The 26,677-nt window shown below is 37.4% G+C and overlaps 2 protein-coding genes across 6 annotated transcripts in view; one reads left to right on the forward strand and one right to left on the reverse strand.

Moving 5' to 3' along the window:
• LOC138132726 (sodium-dependent neutral amino acid transporter B(0)AT3) overlaps positions 1 to 26,677 on the reverse strand; it is a 71,679-nt gene that overhangs the window by 12,128 nt on the left and 32,874 nt on the right. The window contains exons 1-4 of one of the 2 annotated variants that reach the window (XM_069050335.1): positions 14,528 to 14,734; positions 4,259 to 4,829; positions 3,288 to 3,460; positions 2,561 to 3,235 (exon numbers count right to left, since the gene is read on the reverse strand). In XM_069050335.1, coding sequence (XP_068906436.1) covers positions 2,561 to 3,235; positions 3,288 to 3,460; positions 4,259 to 4,757 — 1,347 coding nt within the window. In that variant the 5' untranslated portion in view covers positions 4,758 to 4,829; positions 14,528 to 14,734. Of the gene's footprint in view, positions 1 to 2,560; positions 3,236 to 3,287; positions 3,461 to 4,258; positions 4,830 to 14,527; positions 14,735 to 26,677 lie in introns of those variants that run through there. The other variant, XM_069050344.1, reaches the window with a different exon arrangement.
• The window catches only part of LPCAT (lysophosphatidylcholine acyltransferase), a 32,821-nt gene continuing 13,326 nt past the window's right edge, over positions 7,183 to 26,677 (forward strand). The window contains exon 1 of one of the 4 annotated variants that reach the window (XM_069050391.1): positions 7,183 to 7,316. In XM_069050391.1, coding sequence (XP_068906492.1) covers positions 7,290 to 7,316 — 27 coding nt within the window. In that variant the 5' untranslated portion in view covers positions 7,183 to 7,289. Of the gene's footprint in view, positions 7,317 to 16,375; positions 16,511 to 19,778; positions 19,990 to 26,677 lie in introns of those variants that run through there. The other 3 variants (XM_069050408.1, XM_069050381.1, XM_069050376.1) reach the window with 3 other exon arrangements.

The raw sequence follows: 26,677 nt of genomic DNA on the forward strand, positions 1-26,677 counted from the left end.
AACAAGTTTGAAACTGTAAACTTTAACGGCCGTTATTTATTTTCTTACTAATTTGCCATCTTGCAAGCTTTTAACACTAACAATCTTTCCGCCCCTCGCAACAATATCTTGCTCATATTCTTTTAGTGTGCGATAAAGTTGAAAAATATTGTTTAATTCTGGTGTTTAGCCTTTGTATTACGGTGGAATACATTTCTTTATACTCCATTCACTTAAGCAATATAATAGTCACGTGCACACTACGCAGTCCCTGTTCCGCCCCTCGTTGCGACTCGTTTAAGAAACTTCAGTGGCGTAACATACTCGTACTGTATGAAATTTGCAATTCATAAAAACTTGGATATAACGATTTTGACAGTTATTAAATGATTTTCAAATAGTCTTATCTTCCTTAATCGTGTAACTGTTCCTCGATCGCTTTTGTAAAAAAATTGTATTGCACGATCTAAAGTCCATTTTTTAATTATAGTCCGATGGATCAATGAATAAGTAGAGCAACTGTTATATTGCTATCCCTTTTCAACATAATGTGTGCGATTAGAGCAAGACGCGAGTTGTATGTTTATTCCAATAGGGACGTCAAATTTTTAGGTTAGGTTTTAACTACATTTGTGATAATTTTGTTTAATTTTGCTTGAAATTTCCGCCATATGATGCCAAGGAAAAGCTACGCAACTCTTTCTTGAACAGCAGCCACTGGCAGAAGCGGACCATTATTATCTAGTTCCAGTGTAAAATACAATGAGGAACATGGAATCCTGGGCAGTCTGTTATTGTCATTTCAAAAAGTGTCAATGTAAATGCACCTTTACCGTCATTATGATTGATGTTTGCAAAAAAACTGTCAACTTGGTTATGAGTAGCTAAGGTATGGTTTAGAAATTTTGACAACTGAATTACACATCTGCCCAGTTTTCCGTGTCCCCAACAGTACATTAATTTCTTATTAGCGTGTCAGGGCATTGATTTACGTGGCATGGACGTAACAAAATCTAGGAGAAAAAAAGATAGTCCAAACCTGGTTGTTTAGTGTTGTTTTCAACAACTTTTAAGATATTTTACCTATTAGTTGATAAATAGTTATCAAAAGAGTTCTGAAAAGAACTGTTTTTTGAAAAACCAAATGAAAACGGAGGAATTAATTTGCAGAAAAATCATGAAGGCACGAAAGAACACAACTCAAAATCTCAAAAATTGAAATTTGTAATATTTGTCTCAAGATGCCAATATAAATTTTCAAATATGCACTGCTGTCAAATGTCGAAAGCCGACGCAGGTCATGTCGACTTCTTGATTCGGACTAAGCTCATCGGACTATAATAAAAAAAAATGGACTGTAGCACGGAACGTTTCACTGAAATGACTTGTTTGTATGCGCTCTCTGTCTTTGTCTTATTTGTCTTGTTCAATATCGAAGAGGCGCAAGTCACGTGATTCGTTTACTATACAAATAATTGAACGAAGTATAGATCTGAAGCTGCCGCAGAGTTTAAAAATGTGTGCCCTGGAAGTTTATTATGGAAAACAATTTTCACTTGAATTTCCCGAATAAGTAGAATATCAGGTGATCTTGCTTTAAATTAATCCATAAACACTTTTTGCACTAAAATTTGCTTGGCAGATCATCGAGAGTGTAAGTAATGTGTAAAATAATTCAAAAAAGTTCTGCAATGCAGGAATGTGAGAGCTTGTTACGTAAATGTGGAAATTAGGTACGAACCCCGTAAATGTGAGACAAGTACTTTGATTTCGCCATCGTATTAAAGCACAAAGTGATTAAGTCTAGCTGTGATTAATGGAAAAGTTTACTTTACGGTCTTAAAAAATCAATTAAGCATTAACACCAATTCATGTTCGAAAACGAGAACTAGTCTGGAACGTGATAATTAATTTAAATTCTTGGTGCAATCTGTTGGAACAATTACAGCGACATGGGCTAACATCCATTGCTTAACATTAATTCAAAATGTTTTGTTTCTACTTCAGAATTAACCAAAAGATAAAATTAGAATTGTTATTATTGGCACAAAGACAAGATAATTAGTTTGCATATTTATAAAAAATTAAACACTCAACAAATAATAATGTAATAATTAAAGAGAGGGGATTTTAGGATAGTTTTGCTTGAATTAAGTTTTTCCAACAAATTTTATCGTTACTTGATAATACATAATATCCTAATGAGAAATGAATCCGGGCTGAATGCCGTGTTTTTGGATGTAGCAGGAAACAATCTAGTTGATTTAAATCTCGAGAGTCCGAAATAAATTCCGTTGTAATCACGGTAATGAACAGAGTAGGTCAGTAAATTCTCTTTATGCAGTGTTCCAGAGTTAAATATTTTTATTTGGAGGAAACCGCGGTAATTGTCTGGAGACCCGGTGAAATACGGCGGCTTTTAGTTGTCAAAACCGTCACGAGCCAGAAGAAAAGCAATGACTCGTTGAAATTTATCTGGATTTGTAAAAGAAAAAAATCGCTTTTTAGCTAGTTAACGTCCATTGTGTTTTCATCCGTCCGTCTGACGAGTTAACGGTCATTGTAAATCTGTTCTACTCACGTTGTCGAGTTCCTTCTGTAAATCACATTCTGGCAGTAAAGGCATCACCACGCTTGTGTTGGATCCGTCCGCGTTGAGCACCCGCAGGACGGTCCCCTCTGGAGGTAGCCGAGTTTCGTCGAAGCCATTACCCAGCAATCCTGAGATAGTGGTGTTCCTCACGCTTAAACATTTGTCATAGACCATGGTGGCTTTGAAGCCGATAATCGAGAAAACTACGATTCCTGCAAACATCGAAGTAAAACAGTTCGTCATGGACACCATCAAGGCGTCTCTATAACAATTATTATTAACGGGGTTATACGATGAGAACGCGATAAGGCCTCCAAATGCAAGTCCTAGCGAGAAGAAGATCTGCGTGCCCGCCTCCAGCCACACCACCGGATCCAAGATCGTGTGCCAGGAGGGCGTGAACAGGTGCCTGATACCGTCGAAGGCGCCCTTCAGCGTGATCCCGCGGAAGAAGAAGATGATCAGGACGATGTAGGGGAAGGTCGCCGTGACGTAGACGACCTTCCCCGACGAGGCGATGCCCTTGATCATGCACATGTACACCAGGATCCAGGCGACCACCAGGGCCAAAGCGATCTTCCAGTTGAACGCTTCGGGGGTGTTGATGTCTTCGGAGATCATGAGGGTGGTGCGGTACCAGAAGTACTGGGTCGGACTGCTGACCTGCGGGGTTCTGGGGTTTGAGGGGCTCCGCCGGCGAGAGATCGATACTCACCACACATTCGGGTTCCAGCGAGTAGGAGCCGTTGGGGAAGTACACCTTGGGGCACTCCGCCCACGGCAGTTGGGATTGGAAACTTTGCACGAAATAGAACAGGCACCAGGCTATTATGGTGTTGTAGTAGAGGGCCACGTTGAAGGAGACGACGGCGCTGCTTATCCCGATACCTGGACCAGCAAACCACCATCACATGTCGGTTTTCACACAAGTTAGATCATTTTAAATCAAAAGCATCTCTTCTGAACGTCCACCGTCTTTAAGAGTGCCACTTCAGCTTTCACGCGGTGGAAAAAAGTTAACCAAAAAAATTAATTTCATTATATTTCAACAGAACCGAGCGTTATCTGGGTTCTGTCGGCTGATTGCATTTCAATAGGTACTTTTCTCAAATTTTTTAACGAGCTAAAAGAGATTTCTGAATGAGCAAATGACAAGAAAAAAATCCTAGACGCTAGACGTATGAATATCGTTTCATTTTTGTAAATATTCTTTTTACAAGAGACTTTCGAACAATTTAAAATAGAATATTCTTTTTTCACAGCTTCAAGGTCCATTCAAAAATCAAAAAACCACCAATGTCGTATTTTCCTCGATAATTACCATCGGCAACGCTGTCTAGTGTAAAATTTGGTGAGACTTGTAATTTTGAGGTTAAGTGTTTATTAAGTGTCTTGTTTTTCTGGTAAATGTTTGCTTTATAACTTTTCTTAGACACGGTGAAAATGCGTGTTGCCTAACTTCAGGGCGTATTTTACGATTTCAAAAAAAAGTCCACCACGGCATTACACTTTCTTTTCAGTACTCATGTGGTTCTTTACTTCGGCATTTGTGATATTGTCATGAAAAACAACAGCCTAGTCGCAGATTGATTCGTACGCATATAACTGTTGTTAATATAATTTTTGGTGTCTTAACCATTGTTTCGTGGCTTTCTGCAACTGTCACGGTCACCACCACCCACTCACCGGACAGAAATGGGGACACCTGATTCCACACCCCGATAGCCCCCTTGCGCAGCCTCTGGCCGATGGCCAGCTCCAGATAAAAGATGGGGATCCCCTCGACGGCCAGCATCACAAAGTAGGGAATCAAGAAAGCCCCTCCGCCGTTCTTCTGCGCCAAATAGGGAAACCTCCACACATTTCCCAGCCCGACGGCGTACCCCACCGTGGCCAGCAGGAACGTCAGTTTGCTGTCCCAGGACTCCCTTTCCTCCTCGCCGCACTCCGGTCGAAAAATAGCTTTACCATCCTGCGAACCGCGCTTGCTGCTGCAAGCCGACTTGACCTTCGCGTTGGGACTGGTGTCTTCGAAGGCGGCGTTCGCCGTGCCGTAACTGGTGGTGTTTCCGTTCTCCACGACGAGGCGCCCCCTCATCTCCTTCAGCTCGAGGCGGTCCACGGATCGCTGGGGGTTCAAGTCGCGGGAGCTCTGTCTGCGTACTAAGTGCGCCGTGTTCGCCATGACTGGTCTTTCGTCGAGTCCTTAATCCTAAATGTTATTGTCCTTATTGTCCTTGTAGTTTGGCATCTTGAGCTGCAACAGAAAGCAATTATGCGCGCTTGCTAAAGTCTTTCATTAGTTTATTGATTTAGAGTGGCGGAGGCGGACGAAAAGATCATCAATTGCTCCTCCAGCAACTTTTAATCCGGAGAACTTATTGATAAGGGAAAAATTGTAAATAACCCCCGGAGCCAATTCTATTGATTTGTGTAGAGAATTAAGATCGCTGAGGTGGACTTTAATGGGTTGTTTCTGGAATTAAGGGTGCGATAGCTAAGGTTATGACGAGATTAACTGATCTACGAGTTACAGCTTCCTATCAGTTTTATTGGCTTGGCCTTTATCTGTCCAATTAGTCGCATAAAGTTATTTGATCAAAATGTGAATCAGACAGCAGCGACAATAAAAGGGGCGAAATGGAGGTGAGTAATGACCGACAGATAATAAAAGGGGGATAACAAAACGCGGTATTTCTTTATTTGGAACGTAAAAATTGTCCTTGCTTTATTGCGATTTATGACATGTGTAGCAGGACAGCCAACTGTCTAAATCCAAACGTCTCAAACATGTTACAATATTACATTTCTTTCCACTTGCATTTCAGATTCTGTGCAAATCCTTTCAGGAATAAATGCGAGCCTTCGCGCGCTACCCCAAGGGCAGCTGCTCATAAATTCAGCACGGAATGAAATTCACCCTCCTGTGGCAACTCATTTCCCAATCCAAATGCACCTGGAATACCTGATGAAATTACACCGGATTTCAAACAAATTGCACTTTAGACTAAATTAATAACGGTCTTGTTACCCCCTGACAACTCGAGGGCAAGAACGATAAAAAAACGTGGATTTTTTTCAAGAGATTTTGTTACGAGCGCAGTACTAAAGTTTATGGGGTCCGACTGGAGTGTGAAGTATCTAAATGGATTATGGAGAAAATCCCTGATAAATGGATTCAGAAGAACTCTGAATAAATTTAAAATCTCAAATTACGCTGAAACGGATAATCCTTTACTAACTAGTCCTCTGGACAATTTTATGTGGAAAATATCGCCCCCAGGCGCTCTTCATTGCGCTCTAAATTATATTTGATGAACAAAACGAAAGATCCACCAGAGATAAATTGAAACGATTTAAAGATTTTCTCAAAATGGGATGTTCAGTATCGCAGCAGTTATCTCAGAACGTTTTATTTTTGCTTCTGTGTGGGAGCCAGGTTTTATTAGGTGCGTTTAAGGAGGATGTATCGATGTGCATCTATTTACCCGAAAGTTTTCAAACTCGTTACACGCTTCCCTAATGGAGTAGTGTGGATATTTATACGATGCATCGTTTCCGCTCTCCTCCTCGATCTACTGTTGGTCCAACAATATAAACGAGCAATTTCGTGTCGATGTATCGATTTAATAATAAACTTTGATACGGCCCGTTTAAAACGTTCAGTGTAAATGGAGATTGGAAAATGAGAACAGGTTTGTTTCAGTTGCTCGCTTTTACGGCTACCTGTCGATGTAAAAGCAATTAGTAGAAGTTCGAAACAAATTAAATTAGCTCTAGAGTGTTACAGTTATGGCCTGATGTACGAGTTAACAGAGAAATCAAAAAATGTGTGTCGATAAAGGATCACTTGTTGAGAGATACAATGTGGTCGATGCCTTTTGCGTGTTAGTCGGACAACTGTTCCGTGAGGTTTGTCTATTTTAAAAATGGATCAACTCGAGCTCTGAGGAATGATAAAATAGCCTCGTAAAAAAGGGATTGTTGCTGAAAGAAATTCTGATATGAGTGAGGGGTTAGGCGAATCTGTGTCGGCGGATCGAGTGGTTAAAACTGATTCTTGCGGACGTTCTCCAAACGTGGGACACCAAAAAATATTGATTTACAGTTACATTATGGGATTGTTCACCGTAGATAAATCATAATGAAAACAGTACGAGTGGATATTTCAAATAAATCTCCTCAAGTAATTATTTTATTTTCTTGTTGAAGCACAACTCACAAATATGATTTGAGAACACTAGATACCTTTGTCTTTGTCCTATGTGTAATATGTATGTGCTATGTGTGTTACTTTAATCAATTTTAATCAATTGAACAAACTAAACTTATTTAATTTACATTATTTATAAACCCCTTGCTTTTAGGCAACCAAGTAATCACATCAAACAATCCTACTAAGAATTTCTTGAAATTTACTTCTGGCACCGTGGACTTTGTTTATCGAGTAAAAAAACGAGACAGCCCAGACAGGAAGTCAAAACCAGATCGGCCAGAAAATCGCATTTTATGTTTGACATTTGAAAATTAAGTTTATATTAAAAATCTAGAATGTACTTTACTCGTAACCAAGGATACGAAGCGGAGACAACTGAAACTCGCTAAATAAACAACGCCATACTTGTATCAGAGTGTTGTGCACAACTTTCTTTTTAAAATGTTGTTAAAACGCATAAATGGAGCCACCAAATAATAATTCCGTGTTTTACGAAGTCGTATGATGAAATTGACAAAGCAGTTGAAGGTAAGTTTTCTCAGAATACTATACGTTCCAAGATTTATGTGTGGAAGCAGTTTCACGAATTTTGGAAAGACATGGGCTGTACTTCCTTGTAATTCCTTTAATAATTATTAATTTTCTTGAGTTTATAACCACGGCTAAAAGAAATTCTGTGAAATCGAGTTTGATTGGTTTGAATGCTCAAATCTGATAGGTTTGAATACATAAAACTCGATTTTCAGTTGTACCAGAATGAGGAAATAGAAACTTCAAATGTAAATCTCTTTTAAATTGTTATTTAAAAATGTTTCTTTTAAAATATGTGCACTCAGGAAACTTATATAAACATTTACAATACGGAACAAGTTTGTCAAACTTCTTAGTGCCGTAACTTGACAAACCTTAGCAAATAATACACAGGTTTTAAGAGACTGTTTAAATGAATATTTACATTGTTGAGTAATCCGGAGAAAAGGATGTTTCGCCCATTACTCTATGTTGTGCACGAACCATATAGATATTTTATGAATTTAGCAACCCACCATTTTATTAAATAAGTAAACCAAGCTTATCTTAATTGAAATTTAATACGAACATTACGGACATTACCCCATCCCAACTTCTAATATCATCAACAAAACGAGTCAATTAATCTTGCTGCATATGTTAAAATTTAGACCCAACTTTGCGTTTTATCATTTAAAAAGTATGAAACGCTGTATTTTCCTTTTTTAATTACTTTTAGCATTCAACACAGTTCCTTTAAAATGCTTCGTCCAACCATGCTCCAGGAAGTTTAATTCTTTACGATAGCTGCTATTTTGCTCTTACTAAGTACAAAATATATCTATCTAAAAGAACGTATACATATCAAGAGTCCTGTAGAATTATGCGGCTCTACAATTTTATTATATCGAAATATGTATTATAAAATCTTAGCGTCAGTTGTGAGTTCGATATACATATTGGTTGTTTGCTTGTGTTTTTCTTCAGTTTTTCTAATTACTTTTCATCTTAGAGTAAGGCCGCCCTGAGATATGACATTTGGTGGGGGAAATCTGCGCGGACAAAATATTCCAGTGGCGTGGCAAAACCAGTCACAGCAGAGAACAGCGGTCACAGTAACAATCAGCTGCTTTTTAATCTGTTGAACACTCCTATTTTACGAAAGATGGACTCGTCCGACTGTTTCCGTCTACACACACCCCCACCAAATGTCATATCTTAGGCCGGCCTTACTCTACAACAGTCTTTATTAAAAACCTATTATTAATAGACTTACATAACCTATGTTTTTTTTATTTGGTATCACATTATGCTGCAGAGTGGCAAAAATCAAATATATTCAAATTCAATAGGACTCTTGATCTTCGTTCTTTTAGAAACACTTGTATGTATTTAGAATAGATGAAAGTCATACAGGGGTAAATCAGGTCAGTAAGGCAGATTTGGTAGCAAATTCTTTTTATCGTTTACTCTCTCAGTTTCAACTTCCCAGTACATACAGGCTGTCCCAAAAATTGCGTACTAACTACTTACTACCGTATCCAGGATGTTTAAATGTACACGAAAAAAATATGGAAATACGGAAAAAAAGTTTCAGACAAAAAATAAATTATTATTATTTTTATTATTAACGGTAATACAATATAAACAAAGATGTACTCGTACACCATTACCTTGCAACGTTACCGTAGTGGATTTAAAATATTTTTTTCGATTTCCAAAGCTTCTAAATTCACTATTGTGCAGGATTAGATATTGGTAGTGAGTAATCTTGTACTTTGTGATAATATGTACGATTAGAGGTAGCTGTCAAGACAATTTAATACATATATTTCAAAATAATTGACCTGCTAAGTGCCACTTTCAAGCACCGCCAAATCAACAAATAAGTCCAATAGAATTTTTTAAATATTTTTCTGATGTTTACAGTAGTCTCTTCAACACCGTAGTGCACCGTTAGCACGCCATTTTTGGGACACTCTGTATATGGAAGCTCAAACTGGCTATGCCTTCTTTGGTGAAGGAGATTCTGCGAGTCTAGGTGTCCTCAGTTAGTAATTACAAAACGAATTCGTTTTTAATCCCTTATCAACAAACACGACATTCACCCAGCTGGTTTTTCATTCCAAATTCTTCTGTTGCACCCGAGTTCAGACACATATTTCAACTCGTTACAAATTTTCATTGGTGTGAAACTTTTTTAATATAAAACTTGATTACTGCACGACGTTCAATTTTATCCATTTTAAAAAATACGTACTCTGATATTATGGCCGTTGCACATCTTGAGTAAGGAAAAGAAAATTTTAACATTTTATTGTTAAATTCCATAAGTCCCAGTTGCTGTTATCGAAAATAACTTGTGAAACTTATTTCGTTACATTTCGCTGTCTACGTCAGCTAAATGATCTTACTTACAACAAGATAATCTGCGCGCCCACAGCGCACTTTGTGGATGAGGTAGCTTGTTAATTTCCAATTTATCTGCAGTCCTACAGCGAGTTACAATACACCTAGATAGGAAATAATTAAAAATTAATCAAGACCGATTTAACCTAAACCACAAAAGTAAGCTTCAACAGATCTAGCCATTTATTCTCACGAGCAGATCCTTTCGTGACGGTAGATAATTAATTAAATTACAAAAGATTTAAATCCTGGTCTCGTTCCGCAGGATTCTCATTGAAATTAACGACTAATAGCATTATCAAACTATCATAAAGCCTCACGAATTTCTCTAGCTCTTATCATTGTAGGCCTCAGGTCTTCGACGTAACAAGAATTAATTTAATCTGAACGCTGCTTAAAACGCTTATTTCAGCGCACCAAATAAATGAGAAAAATTTTCAGGTTTGACCTGATCGAACCCGCTTCCTGCGAAGGAAAGATATTAATCACGGTTCGACTTTCATCTAGGTCGTGACACCGATATGCTCCCGACGTTTTTATTAACATTGCATTTTTCATGCTTTGCCCACCTCTTCCAGCACCACTTTACAGGTTAATGCACTAACTGAGCAAGATTCTCTCTAAAAGCTCCTCTTAACCGTAATTTAAAGAAACGAGGAATTCTTGTAAATCCTGTTTTATCTACTAAAAAGCCCGGAACACTGTCTTGTTTTTTTATCCCGCCGCAATTCTCTCGAGTTTCCTCCCGAGGAATTCGTGAAACACGACCCGAAAAGGAACGCACACGTCACGGTTTGCCATGTTGACGTCTGTCACGTCAAAATTTGATTTAATCAAAAAATCAGATTACGTCCGTGTTCAGTCTCCATTAAAAAGATCTTTGGCAAGAATATTAAAAGGAGAATTTGTATTTTATCAAGGGAGATTTCGTGGGAGTCTTGATCGGCGAGGAATTGATTGCACATCCCCCGGGGTATCAAAAGGACGTGATTGGAATAATTGCGGGAGTACACGGAGCGCAGGGATTGCGGAAAAATCGTCTTCCAGGAAGTTCTTCCCCACTCAAGTGTTTCTATTGTGGAATTAATTAAAGCCGGATGAAGAAGTTCTTGTAGTCGGTGTTTATCCAACAATGGTTAATTTAGAGGGTGTGCATATAATGAGGAATGAGCACATCAGACAGTGCAAAGTCTGCGAGAAAGTTAGTTGGAGAGGGTGGGAAAAACCATCTCCGGGACTGGGTCGACTAACAGAATATCGCATGGCAAAGAAGGGTGAAAAACACGCAAATAAAATGGAAAATTGGTCGGGAAGGGGCCCGAAGAGTCATCTGTCGAAGGGTTGGTTTAGTGGGAATCGAGACAAAGACACCACACAAGCATGTGCTACATGGGGGAAATTACAATCGATTAAGCATCCATATCGTCTTTTAACAACCCTTAACATCATAAACTATTAAGCAGGGTAAGTGAAGCTGCTGCTAGATGAGCCATTTATTTCTAATTAATGAGTTTGGCCGCGCAAATAATTAGGTAAAGCAACTAATAAATAATGACGATGATTGTTTAATCGTGTTTTGGACAACAAGCTGACTACTACAGTGTGGAATAAAATGATTTTCATCTAGTTACCTTTACATTACCCTTGTAAAAATACGAAATGCCGCTCTACAAAAAAAAAAAGAAAGCCTAACCTCAAAATATATTTATATCCAAATTCCAAATGTGATTTATTGCGAAGGGATGATATGAATGCAAAGTTGAGATTGAAATTAAAAAGGAGCTAACAAAAGCAAGTCACAGGTAGTGTTGAAAGTGGCCACCAACGTTTGTTAATTCAATTTAGTAAATTGTAACAATTGTCAATTCGATTGATGACATTTATTGACAGAACTAATAGTTCGGCACTTCGAAAAAAAAAGTAGAGCGGTACAGGAAAATGTACATGTGCAAAAATTCCAAAGGTAACTAGATGTAAATCAATTTATTCCACACTGTATATGGACCTGTACAGCACACAACACTTTTTTAAGGATTTTGCATTGTTTTTTAAGGTATATTTAAAAAGTAAGACAACGATTTTAAAATAAAATTCATAGATATTTCCGACGGGGTAAAACACCCTGTGTCTGTAAAATTGATGTAAGAACGGTATTTATTAATGAATTAGAATTACCTAATGCATTTTGGCCTATTTTTAAGGTATTTTAAAAAAGTCAAAATTCGCCTTTGCCTCGAATAAATAATTCGTATTTCGGTCTGTTTGTATAAAAATAGTTAGTTTACCTAACAAGTTCGGGAAAATTAATTTCTCTTGAGGTATGAAAATGAAAAATTATTTTATTTAAATAAATCAACATTTTTCAATACACACTTGACAAGGTACTGTTACGATTTACTCGTAAATTTCCCACACAATCAATTTTTTAGAACATTCTCGAATGTTCGATTAACGGCCCGCGGTGTTTCCGTATCCGCCGAAAAAGACCCACGCGAGAGGGGTTAAGGACATATAAGGGGGGAACCAGTTCGAGCTGAGGAAGTTTCACGAACTTTTGCCTTCAAATAGGGAGTTGTAGGGGGTAGTTTAGCGTGCGGCAGGTGCTGGTGTGGACGTGGTGGAGTCGAAGCAGGCTGAAGGAGCGAGTTCCCAAGAAATCCAGGCCAGATCGGAGGAGCGGATTTACGATCTCCAACACGGAAGGTTCTCCGAACCGAACGCAAAAGCGGATCAAATCCCACACCGGCGTCTGCTAGACCATGTCGTCCCCGAAGCTCTCCTGGCGGAACCCGGACTTCGCAGCGACCCGATCCGAGTCCCGGAGTCCCCGAGTCCCGTCATCACGTACAGGCCGTGGCTTCCCTAAAGAACTATTGTCAAATTTCCATTGTCGCAACTCATTATTTCGACGGGTGAATGGTTTTCAAAAGTATTAATTTAATTTATTTATCGCGTTTACTTATGATTTTATAATTCGTTCGACTGTTAAAGTTACGCTTTTGTTGTAAGGCGCGCGATTTCAATAATTCTTCGATTTAAAAAAATTTTTACTTCTCTATCAAGCCCGTCGGGTTTTTATACTCACAAACGCTTATCAATCCGTGAACGACCTCGCCAGGAATTGTGTATCGCGCTCATCGATCATTTTTTGCGCGTGGTTCTTCTCCGGACCTTATAGAAGGAAAGAATTTTTAACTTCAATTTTTTTTTTGAGCGCGGAAGGACTCTGAGGACCTCTCCGCTTATGCGGGCGGCGTAGCCGAATAGCGACGTTTACGTAGGATCAGTCGCCCTTCCTACTCGCTAAAGAATTTTTTTACTGTTTCGCCGGTACTCATTCGGTTGAAAATCTGACACATGGTCAGATAAAGATTATGTCCAACTGTTCCGCTTTAAAAAAAAGTATAGTGGTTGACAACCCATTTTTATACTCGCGTAAAATGGCTATTATTCACGAGGATCAAAATTTCAACACGAGCCGTAGGCGAGCGAAACAAATACGAGTGGTCTGAGGAAAAAATTTCCGGCAATTTCGTACCCACGAGTTTGTATTCGGCAAAACAATTCACCGAGCGAAGATTGAAAAATTTTATGAAAGAAATAAATAGTGAAAATTTCCGCGGCAATTTTTTTTAAAAGAAGCGTGATTGGTCCGTACTGACAAATTTCACAAATCTGATTAGTCGAGAGAATGCGAGTTGAATTGTCAGTGTTATCCTCTTATTATTTTTAGTTAATTCTATTTCCATTTAACTGACTTTTTTACCTCTATGATTGTTGAATTTTCAAGTAATTCCTTTCTGAATCCTAAATCGAAAAGAAACAAACCTAATTTATTAGCTGCTAATGAAATATGTAACTTACTTTTTTAAACATACCTTAAAATCAATGGCAAAGTCTTTGAAAATGTTTTTAAAAACTAGCTTAAAGACAGGACAAAATCCTTTGAATATTTGCTTTTTAAATATACCTTTAAAAATAGGGCAAAATTCTGTTAAAAAAGTGTTGTGTGTGAACAGGCCCATGTATTTATGTAGTAGTAAGGTGGAATCGTGGACGTTGTTTAAATAAATTGAAATTTATTCTGAATGTAATTATGACGTCGCTAACTTGACTGCATATTTGAGCTATTCCACACTCGAATCCTTAAACTAATTGTCCTGTCCAAATATTTGAATATGATCTGCATCGAGAATCGTCGGGGAGACCAGCAGAAGTGCTTGTTTTAGTATTCCCAGACAGAAGCTAATAATTGGGTGGCGCTCACGACCTGCAGGATGATGGATGACCAGGACAAGGATATCTAATTAAAAACTAATTGGACGGGGCCATTTTTGACGACAATCTATCGCTTAAAATGTTGATAATTTTGATGCAGACGTAAGAATCGGAGAGACGTTTAAAGTGATATGAGCAAAGTTTGCGCACTCATTAAATCAACTTGAATTAATTTGGAGGCGCTACAAAAAGTTAACAAGTTACTAGAGCAACACAATGTCTTAAATTAAAATCGATGGAGAATAAAAACCGCCAATAAGTTTCAGTGAGGGGTGAAAAATGAGTTTTCCGATACTTCCGGGATGTAACTGTAACGTTGGATTTTATTGCACACAAACATGGAAAAATTGCGTGACTCCTGTTCGTTCGGGAGCGTTACACATGCAGAAGGATGTCGTGGGGACATTTTTGAAAAATTTTCTAACTAGCCAGTTCTGGACAGTTTCGTGATGGAGGGAGTCTCGTGTGACAAAACGAACAGCGGAAGCGTGAGAAGGTGTGCTCCGTTGGTTTAACATTTTTGTTCTTTTCATATCACGTACCTGTGGATGGTGAGGACGGCATCAACCTCCTGTCGGTAAGCGTCACACACACAAACTCATGCTGTAAAGCGAATCAATACTGGCGCCGGCGCCGCGACGTTTGCACGGACGCAATCGGGAATATTCAGTGTTTTTATTGTTTGAGCCCTTCGTCGCACATTTTCATTCATCGAAGATGCCTCGCGGTCCTGTGCTGCCTAGCAGGTGGACGCTTTGCCAATTTTTCGCCAATCGATACAAAAAGATCAAGACAGGAACACACTCACATACGACTTGCCGGGCGACGTCAAAAATGAAACGTAAATTATGTTGAGGGAATTGAGAAGAGATGGAGTACGGATGGTTTTGTTTTTGACAAGTCGGCGATGCGTTTCTGTTTCGTTTTTCTATCTGATTGTTGCGAAGTTTCAATATTGTGATAATTCCCGAAAGCCACTTCAAACAGGAAGTGCAACGGAATGCTCTCAAGACTTGCAATTTGAGGGTTGGTTTTAGTGATATATCTTCCTGCACTGTGCTAATATTCGTGTATGGGAAATAATAATTTTCCTTATTGTTTAGAGATAGGAAATTATTTAAATATGTATGTAGTTTAATTTAAAATAATCGGAAAACAGTAAACGGAAAATTGAAATGGAAAAAATTCAGATGAGTACCTGTAACCGGTAACACAAAGAAAATACCGGGTGAACAATAATAACTCTTTCAGTTGGCAATAAAAAAATTTACATGATTTGAATTGGCAAGACTATGAATTGTACCTATTTCCGTTTGTTTTATTGATATTATTGACATTATTAATGAAATGACTTTCTCGTTGGAACATGACATAAAAGTCACCAGAATTTATTGCCAACTAAAACAGTAATTGTTGCTTACACGGTAGTTATTTAAGTAACAAATCCGGAAAGTTAGATTTTACTGGATGAGTAAGCAAATACCAGGACGAGTCGTAGACGAGTCCTGAACTCCTGATAGCTTACGAGGCCAGTAAAAGCACTTTCCGGAAGTGGTGCATACCTAAGGTGCGTACAACATTTTTTTTGCAATCGTGAATTTTTCACTTTTAACTAAAGAATTCATCGTTTTAAAACTGCGGTGGTTTTGAAGTATGTAATAATATTGCCCGTGTGTTACCTTAGCAACCAGTCAACAAACATTTTTCAATTTGTAAAAACAACATTCGTGTTTACAATTTTTCATGAATTTCGGATTGAAAATGAGCGATGAAAGTGATTTTGACTGTGAAAATAACATTAACGAGGTCGCTAAAGCGTATTGTGTCGCGGGAAAGGTGTGAAAAAGTTTTCCGGGAATTTGAACCACGGTGTAACAAGAAAAAAGTGAAACAGATAACTGAAGAAGTAGTGCTAGTGTACATCGGAGAAAAAAGTAAAACTTGTAAACCATCAACCTTGTGGAGCCACAATTCTATGCTGAAAGCAACGCTCAAATTGAAACGAGACATAAATATTTCCAAATATCGAGCGATCAAATTAATTTGCAATCGAGTTATCCATGGATTTGAATCCGTATGTCTTTTGCGATTGATATGTCGAGATCTAACCTGTGTTTTAAGCAGTGTTTATTGGAGCGTGGAGTTCAAGTAACGACATACGATTTCGGATTCATGGATAACTCGATTACAAATTAATTTGATCGCTCTTTATAATAAAGTAAACTCGTTCATGAAGAGAACAAAATAAGTATAAACCAAAAAAGATCTAGAATTTTTACTAAGGAAGATGTAAGCAGATTCCTGACGGAAGCTCCTGATGAGGATTTCTTACATATCAAGGTACGTATCACTAGTGTTTTTTTAGAAACTAATCATTATATTCTCAAAAGGTGGTGCTGATAATGAGAATCGGAATGGAATCGCAGGAGCATGCAGGCGTGAATAGTTGGAAAAAATGACTTTTGACAGATTTTAAGGGGTGTACAAAATGTTGCTTGGCAACTTTTCGTCAATTGTTTCAAAAGGTGACTGTTCAAATACACTGACCGGCACAAAAAACGACTCACCTCGCGAGTCACTTTGAATTTTAAGTAATTCATTGTCTTAGAATTTTTTTTTGGTATCATGTTGTATTGGTAGGTGCTATTTAAATTATTCTTTGCCAAAGAATATCCGACAAACAAAACATTAAACATAGGAAATCAGATTTTAATGAAAAATTATAAAAGTTATTTTTTAGAAAAAAAAAATGTACGTTATAAAAAATTGTCAAAATTTGAACAGTATTTTGAATTAGTATCTCGTATTGTCAAATTAAAAATTTTAACACGTAAAACAACCGACAAAAACAGAACATGGAAGTAGCGCAAACTTTTCAATAATTTATTTAAACAAAACAATTCGGTTGCCATGGTGACCATAGCACTCCCCATCATTGAAAATATCCCAATTTAACTATTATAAAAAAAAATAAGCACAAATATAATTTCAAGATTATTTATTAAAGAAATCATAATGAGTCGCTTTTTGTGCCGGTGAGTGTACCTTCAAAATGTAGATTAAATTTTTAACAACAAAATCTAATCTTTTCGTTGAATCAGACGAGTGATTTAGTTAATTGTTTGGGTAGGCACCTATTTTTTAATGTTTAACAGTCTAATAATAATTGCGCTTAATTTTCAATAAAGGAAACATGTGTTAAAATTACATTTTTTAACTTGAGGTAATTTTATTATTACTAATTGAACCTTCACCGTCTAAAATATATGTATTTTAAATTTCATAAAAAACCGTTGGCAAATAACCGGGATATTAGGCTCGAAAGTCTTAGTTGAGACACCCTGTATATTTTGTATTTTGATAGATTTGAATCAATTGAAGAGGAACTACAAATTCACTACAGAGACTACAAAAAAATAACTACGCCGCTTCCGTTAAAATAAACTAACTGCTTAGCTACTTGTGCTATCGTAAACCTCGTTTAACGTACCTACTAAAATGACGTTATACAATCACAGTTTAGATGTACATTCACGATTAATGTGCATATACATATGCCTATTTGCAGCAATAGGCACTAACACACATCTAATTAATTTTATGACTAGTTTGTTGGCTGCGAACGGTAACTGAAAATAATTATTATTTCCTATTTTTATAAGCTTAATTTTCCTTAGTTGATTTTTACCTTTAAATGATTTTTTTGTTCGACACTGTCAGAATTTGAGAATTTTCTCCTATGTGAACGGATTTTGATAAATGTCACAACTTGTCAAAACGAAACGTCAAGCTAATTTTAAAGGTTTTAAGCGATTTGGAGCCTTTAAGGGGCTCGTCGAACAAAAAAACGTTGTATTCAACTCGTTCGTGTGTAAATTGGGCCTTTTTTGGCACGCGTGGGCCATTTTAAAACGCGAGTGAAACGAGCGTTTTAAAGGCCCACGCGTGCCAAAAAAGGCCCAATTTACACACAAACTCGTCAAATAAACTACTATTTCATATTCCTCTGATTTATTGTAATGGGTCTAAGACTAAGACGTGCAAATAAAAAAAAAACTCCCACTAATCTCAATCGTTTTTCGCAAACAGTTACACAATGACATTCCCCCAACTTTGATTATCTACATTGACAGTAGCTCTTCAGTTTCTGAATCGCTAGATAGGTACACCTTCCTCGTTTTTGAATTCATTATTTGTCCTCAAACGATATTTTTGTCAGCAACATTGGTTTTATTATTGGAGGATAAAGTTTACTATCTTTTCTTTTCGTAGTCAGCGTTGACAAAATAAATTTAATTATTTTTTTATTGGACAATGTAGAATTGATTTATCTTTTTAGAAGTAGCAATACAAAAAAAAAATACCGGCGATAGTACTGAGAATAAAATGCAAGGTATAAAAACCAAGTCACATCTGCACACAAAATAAAGGAAACTTGTGAAAGGCTACGTAACAAATCACAGTTTCCTGAAAGTTATCGGTAAAAGTACGCCCGGTCGGATCATATATCCGGCGGCAGCGCTGCAGGAAAAGAAAATTTCAACCGATTACGTGTTTTATGTGTTGCATAACTAATCCAAATCCACAAAAAAAAACATTATTTGTTAGAAATGGACTTTGAAATAAGAGTCAGTCTATATAAAAATAGTTTATTAATAATTTTATATTATGGCTTTTTCATTATCAACGTACTGGGTCAGCGCAACCAACGAAGTGACGACTTTATCATCAAGATCGACATCAAACGATGCCTGCAATCTCTTAATGGATTTCTCCTCGTCCAGATTAAGAGATTTAAAATTGTCACTAATGTTTCTCGCCCTTTTGGAAAAAAAATTCGAAAACGCTAACCCATTTTGCAGTAATCTTGCTAACGAGGGCTGAGATCCATTTCCTCTTATTAGCTCTGAATCTCTCTCCCAGTCCAGATTTAAAGTGGACCTCTCAAATGTTAAAAGCCTATTTTTTAAGTCGTTATTGCACTTGTTCAACGTGTCGCTAAAATCACCAATCACATTATTAGATTAGCAAAATCAATACCCAATAAGCTTGCATTTACTTACGTCAGCTCCTTTAACTGTACCAACTCCTCCTCCACTCTGTCCGATATCCGACACAAGAGTGTTGTCCGCACGTCGTCCACATTTTCCAGATGGAGCAATTTAGCCCTGAAAATGAAATTACCAACATTGAACAATTCAAATTTCGCGCTAACCTCTTCACGTGCCGCTGCTGCTCACACAAATTCGTCAGAGTTTGTAACGACTTTGCAGATTCCTGCAATACCGACCCCCAAGAATGCACATGTGCCGGCAAAACTTTGCAAAAACTCACTAAATGCTTCTGTACCTGAATTTCCGCATTATCCATTCCACTCTTGAGTATTTAGAACGAATAAATGACGAAAAAGTGGCTTTTTATTGATACTTTTTCCCGCATTGTTCTACTTCCAACCTCAAACAAGAATCGCGTCGACCTTGACTGGGTCACACTTGACGCGCTAAATTCAAAATAAAAAATTGATCGCAGATTAAAAACTGTATTTGCAAAATTGATTTTATGACTTTATGGCACTAGTCTATATTGAGCCAATTACAGTTGGTGTGTTAATTTTGTGGAAAAATATTTGTATGAAATAGAGTACAGTCGACTACACTACTGTTCTACTTGTTCATTAATAGGTGGCGGTAGTGTCACGACAGAAACACGCAAAAGTGAAAATATTGATTAGAGGATTCGTGTTGGCTCGTTAAGTGCTCGGGTGGTCAGTTTCACATTCGATTGGTTCTGTTTTAACATGGAAGGGATGTCATTTGTTGTCTGCACCGCGCGCGGTTTAGTTTAAAGAGTGTGAACAAATATTTTTGTTAAAAGTAACAACAAAATTTTAGTGGAAATGAACGCCAAACTGGCCGCCGGAATATCCCACGATAGTTTAGCCGAAGAACTGTTAAACCCGTTCGTGCACCATTTGGAACTGGAGACAACATACGAAAAAATTAAAGTGAGTCAAGTGCCCCAAAGCACATTTTCAACCCCCGTCCCGTACTAACCCCTCAAGAAATTAACGGCCCTCGCCGAGGGTGCCACCGACGTGGTCCCACCAGACATTCTTTAATATCTGACCCATTAAAGCGATTTCAGGAAGAAAACAATCAGCACATTCGCATTTGTGTTTGCCGAATCAAGTTTCACTTTTGCAAAATTGCACATTGTGCACACGTTCTAGAAAGCGACCCGGAACAACCCCTGACCTAACACTAAATCAGATTAAAAATTGAAAGGGTCACGAGGAATTTCTGAATGAAACTCATCTCTCTCCCCTACGAAGTGTATTTTCGTTCGCGATTTTTTCGAGCTAAAAATAGGAAACTGCGATCATAAACGCGCTGCAAGTGAAACAAATTAAGTAAGTCGTTAAATATTGCCTCAGTTGAGGCTACATAATAAAAAACAGCCGGGGCCGGTGCAAATTTAACGAAGGGGTCGTGCACCCCCTTCGACACCACAAAATTCTTGATCGGTCAGTGTTTTTTTTTCATCGGTTTGTAACTGTGGTCGCAGCACAATAGAAAAGCATTTAACCTCACCGCAGCAGTAATGTAATTATTTACTTTCTTTTGTAATCATTAATTAAATTAATTTAAAATATTCCCGTTATTAAATCATCCACTCTGCTGAGTAATTGGAGGGTAAACATTTGTTTAGTGAGGTGGCAGCCCCAGTTCCAAAATATTAATTTTACAGATGGACAGCTCAGATAATCTTTATCAACCAACAAGTAGAAAGTGGTAATTATTTATTTTGTCGATTAGAATCAACAAGATTACTACTATTACTGTTCATTTCTGTCGTGTAAAAATTCTGTTTTGGTTGTCAAGTGTTCTTTTATGCAAAACTTGCCATTTCTAAATCCGTTTCTAGTTCGCGTGACATAATATGAACCTTCACATTGACCCCAGCTGCACCAAATATCCATGGACAAATAATTAAATAAATATTCGAGAAACTACTATCGTTAATTCCACTTTCATGAAAGTAGTAAAAGTTTTTTTAACTCCTTTCCACCATCCGATAAATTATTGTTGCCGAAAACGACACACATTTTCACATGCATGTATCAAAGGAGCGTTACGACACTCGATGAATATTTGCCTTTGAAAAAAATTATTTGTACCAGTGAAAGTGGAGAGTAGTGAACCGTGAAAGACCACAAGAGCCGCAACAGTCGAGTTTTTCAAAATTTTTCACTGGAACCAACTGTAGAGCCTCTGCTGCGATCCCGCAAGTTTTTCTCGGAGAAATCTACGGCCGAAGATAGGACCTTCAAATTCTCTTGATGCGTGGCCAGAGGCCAAGATTTTTTCACTCGAATACACGACCACGAAGTGGGTCGCATCATCAGTCGAAAGTATCTAACCAACTTTTGACCGGCCGAAGAAGAGAAAAACCAATCACACGCCACTTTTATTTTTTATTGTGCGCCGGTCCTCTTTGTTTTTGTTGCGTGGGATTCTATCTTCGCGAGTGCCTTTCGAGGTTATCACACACACCGAGAGAACAAGTGTAAAATGAGTGAATTGCAAGGTGAGGAGTACGACACAGACGCACAATGTGTGTCAGTTCAGTATGTCATTAATGCTTTCTTCGCATGGTTGAGGCGGCGTGCTGGGTCTGGGACGACAAAGGGCCTTTGTTGTCGTGCACATAAGGAGAGAAACTGCAGAAATTGGTCCGTCTGGTTCGAGGGAAAGTTCAGATGAGGAGGAAGCCAACGTGCTCGCGTTGTTTGGCACCGGTGCCAAACTCGCCACCGCACCTGAAAGATTCAAGGCCGTCACATCCGCCTGAAAGAAGCACGAAGGTCCCGGCTTTCACCGCAGACTAAATAATTTTTGCGTGATGCGAATGCACAATGGATTTCGACACTTTCCGTTTTAGCAAAGATTATGGAAAATTGGTGCCCAAATGTAACACCAAATGACACAATCGAAAAAATTGCACCAACACATTACGCAGTGCCAATATTTGACATTTCTCTACCTGCACACGCTGTTACGAGCGTAAATATAATTCGAGTAAGCTGCGACGTATCTTCGCCGCGTCTAGTCGGGGAAAATGCTAATGTGACGGGTTTGTTTAGGGAAATGGCGGAAACGCAGCTTACGTCGTCATAATGGAAAACAAGCACTTCAGCCGGTCGAAGACGAAGTAAACACAAACATAAATATATCACCTGAGTTGTTATTCCGCACTCGCGTGGATTTCCACGTGTCGCTACATTTCACCGAAGCTTTCACTTTCCATCATTTACATAGGAATATAAACAGCCGATTACAGAGGCTCATTGTGAGTAAAATCGTTGCGATTTCTATCTCGTTTGTGATTTCCGCAATTACGGAATTGCTCAGGTAATGGGGCGCAGCATCCAGGCAGCGCCTACTCATTTCACTTGTAACTTCTTGGGGCAAAATCGAAGTCTTCACTAATTAGGGCTTAGGCAGTCGGTCCTTTACGACAGGGTCGGTCCTTTTTGGCGCACAATGGACCCGACGAGCCCGCAGACATTACCCTTCAACGACCCCGTCTAGGTTTCCGCTTGACAAATGTTAAAAAGTTTCAGCAGTGCGCCAATTCGTAGGCGGTAAACGAATTTTTTCAAGGTACTCTGGGTTTTCTAAATACCATGCGAAACTGTGCCAAATAGATGGTGCATTGTTTTTGTCGATTCTAGGCCGTAAGTTGAATCGTGATTGATTGTTGTGTCCGCACACGTATAGCATTTTTATTGTGGGGTAATGGCACTAATATGAGTCGTAATGATGTGATGGAAGGCCATTTGTCATCATTAAGGCTCTGGAATTACGCGACATCATTAAGGCATCCATTCCAACAGAAACAAGTAGAATAATTTCATACTTAATGACCCATTAAGACGGATCATCCCCAATTCACGTTACGTCCAAATTAATCTCCAATTGCCGGCAGATTGTTATTGCTTATTTATGGCTCGTTTCTTCTGGTGCTTGTTCGCACTTTTGCAGCTTTGATGTTAATTAGTTCCGTAACGTGATCGCCGTAATTGCCCTGACACCAAATATTGTTCCAAATTTGTCTAGGCAGTTCTTGTTTAGTTGGGCTCGTAAAGATAATGAAAAAGATACTATTTTACACTTGTTATTCCCGAGAGTGATGTAACAGAAGGATTTAATGCGCCGTATATACAACAGATACTCGTTAGGAACAATAAAAACATAAGAAGTAAAACATGTTTTAAAAGTACAAAACCAGAAGAAAGTGTAACGGGTCAAGAGAAAATTATTATAAAATTAATTGGTAGTTATTACATGAGTCTGAGTTTTATGTTTGTCGTTTTGAATTGACATTCTAGGGTATTTGTGTTAAATCCCTGACCTGTTACCTTGTTGGATGTTGTTGTTGAAGTGTTAAGTAAATCAAAAATGATTAAAAGAGTAATTATTGCGGATCTTTTAATTAATTGGACTGTTCGTTACGTAAAGTGTTACAATGCTTTCTCCCAAGAGTAACATTTACAAATTATTTCTAAATTTAACAGAGTAAAACAAATCAAAAGACATGCGGTGGTACCAAAACAGAAGATTTGCAATTAACTATAGTAATAGTTATTTTCATATGAGTAGCGCTGTCAGATTACTTTTCAGGTATGCGGCCGAAATTTGAAGCAGAGGCGTCAGCCGAGTGATGAAACAGACCGAATACCTGAAAAGTGACAGTCCACGAATATTGAATAACGTTTTTTGTGTTCGTTTGGGCAGTCATAAAAAATATTAATTAATTGTAAATTTTAAGGTTATCTTTGAGTCAAGTTAGGTATATAACCGGGAAGGTTTATACAGGGTGTTTTGGAAGTTGAGGCGTTCCTTTTAACATGTGATAGTATGCATTGTTCTAAAGAGTTTTAGCCAAAATCACCTTAGTAAAATGTGTACGGCAATGAAGATACAATAAAATAATTTTTTTGACATTTTTACAACCGGTCCTGCTCAAATTTGCGCTGATTTGTTAGAAATTAGAATTGACAAAAAAAAAAAATCAAATGAGCATGGACGTTAATCAAAAGTACTGTCAGAGTTGTCATCTAATTAGTCGGAATGGCTTTCATTACGAAAATAATGAGCTCACAAATATTTTGCTAAGGTATGGGCAATGTTATCACGTTATCAGAATGCAGCTGCGGCGTCCAGAGAGTACGCAGAGTGATTTCCAGAAAGACACCATCCTGGGCCACGTCAGTTATTTATCTAGTACAGCGGAGAAATAGACAGGACCGGACTCAAAATTTTAGAAAACAATAAAAATATACAATCAATTATCTTCGTTAATACAAACATTTTACTAAGAAGATTTAGGCTAAAATTCTTAAGAATAATGTATAGTACGTCCTGTTACAAGTAACGCCTCAACTTCGAAAACACCCTGTATATTTAGTTATATACCACGTTCCCGGTTATGTCAGGAAACGAACATTAAAAAAGTCTGAAAAATATAAAATTATTATAAATTAAGTTAAACCCATAAACATTTTTTGTCGATGAGCTGGGCGCTCATTTTCTTTCCCTGAAAGTGTTAAAAACGTTAGTAAAAATCGGAATTTTTCTTTAAAAATAATTTCAGTTATCTTCATGTGTTTTTAAAGCTTGAGTTTACAGTGAATTATAGAGAGTGATCAACAAGAAAACAAGAAAAAGAAGTGTTACCTTATCTTTTGTTTTATCGAAACGTCTGTCTTGGCTTATCGTACACATATGTATACTTGATATACACAGGCGTTTAATTGGTTGCCTACCTCTCGAAAAATTAATTAATTAATTTTTAATAATTAATGCTTTATCTTTAATGGTAAAACTCATTTTTTTTTCAAAGTTAACATCAACACCGTTGCTTTAAAACTGACGTGACTTTGACATTTCAGCGAAAAATCTGCTTACCAGTGGCGTCGCGTTTGGCAATAAAGCTGGTAAATTACCCATTCTTACGAATGTAAAATCTTGTTTATTTTATAAATGTTCTCCATTATCATATGATAATAATAAAATGCACACTTATAATTCCAACGTCTTAAAGAGCGTTTGAGACTAGAAATTGTTTACGCTTATTTGCATAGGATTTCGCTACGACCTGACCGATAATAATTTGCAACTCCTGCTCTGATTTGTTTTTTTATTAATCACTTTTTACTTAATCTAAGTTAAAACCTTTTTTGTACTCATAGCCTTGAAAGCAACGCTTCCAACATTCAACGCTCACTCCGAAACCAGTGCTTCTCGGTCGACTCGAATGTAAAAATTGCAAAAAACACTGGCCCTTTGAGGCACTCAAAAAAAATCTGTCTTGATAATAATAAAATTTTGTTCATAAAATACAACTTCCCTGGGTTTTCCTTCATTAAAAAATTACAGAAAGATTTATAATCGTTGAAAATTGTTCCAAAATTCACAAATTATTGCAAAAATTGAAATATCAAGTGAAGCAATTGTTTCCAATAACCAAAGATCACTGCCTACTTGGTTTTATGTTCGTTTATGTTTAATGTATTAAAACAAAAAAAATTAATTTAATTTTCGTACAAAAAATATTGTACGAACCACTTGCGTGAAGACATCTTCCGTTCATTCGCGCATTAATTAAAGGAACTCGCTCCTTCGTCGCTCGTGCTTTAAAAAATGCGCTCATGCGGGAACATCGTCTTCCCGCACTTGGTTCTTAAATAACTATTATAGTTGTAGATACAGGTGTCCCACCTAAGACTTTTAGGTCTCATATCTTTATTATTTATGAATCGATTTTCGTGAAATTTAACAGATAGATCATTTAAACTAAAGGGTAGCGATTAATCTTGCGTTACTCAAGTACCTCCAGTCGTAAAAACGCCATTTTAACTACCTTTATTTGTGAATTAAATCGTTTTAAGTTTTATACTAGTAGACTGTAGAACAACAATAAACAATGACTTCCGCAAAAATTCGTCCCCTACAGGTAGTCGTACTACAAGAAAATGGGGAAAAACCGTGTCAATTTATTTAATTTTTCGCAGAATTGTTCAATTGTTTCAAAGCGACTTGTCATGCATATCTCAAAAATTTTTGCACTTTTTTAACAAAATAATTGATGTTTTCTTGAAGTAGAAACTGTTAATTTGATTAAATTTTTTGTGTAGACACATGTTTTCTAACGAGTAAGAATCGGACACTAGTTTTGTGTAGATTCAAATAAAGGAAAATGTTTTAAAATTACATTTTTTATTAATCGGGCATTTTTACCAGTAATTTATTCTTCATTCAGTAGAATCTTCCAAATTTCACAAAAATCGGTCCATAAGAGATATAAGACCTGAAAGTCTTAGGTGGGACATCCTGCATACAGGGTGCTTCTGAAATACGTGTGTTCATTTTAACCGGTGGAAGAACGCGCTAAATCATGGAACTTTTCTCTATAACATTTTTACGAAAAAGCAATACAAATTGATTTAAAATTTGGAATAAATTAACCATCAAAGCGTATACCCGCCTATGGGTAAGGGCGAAAATTTTCTGTTGTGATAGAAACAGAGCTTTGTTAAAAAGTTCCATTGTTATAGAAAAAAAAAAAAACACAAAATTTAGATTCTCATGGTTACAAAAAATAGAAACTAGTTAATCACATAAAACCAC

The sequence above is a fragment of the Tenebrio molitor genome, chromosome 1 (assembly GCF_963966145.1).
Source record: "Tenebrio molitor chromosome 1, icTenMoli1.1, whole genome shotgun sequence".
Classification (NCBI taxonomy): Eukaryota; Metazoa; Arthropoda; class Insecta; order Coleoptera; family Tenebrionidae; genus Tenebrio; species Tenebrio molitor.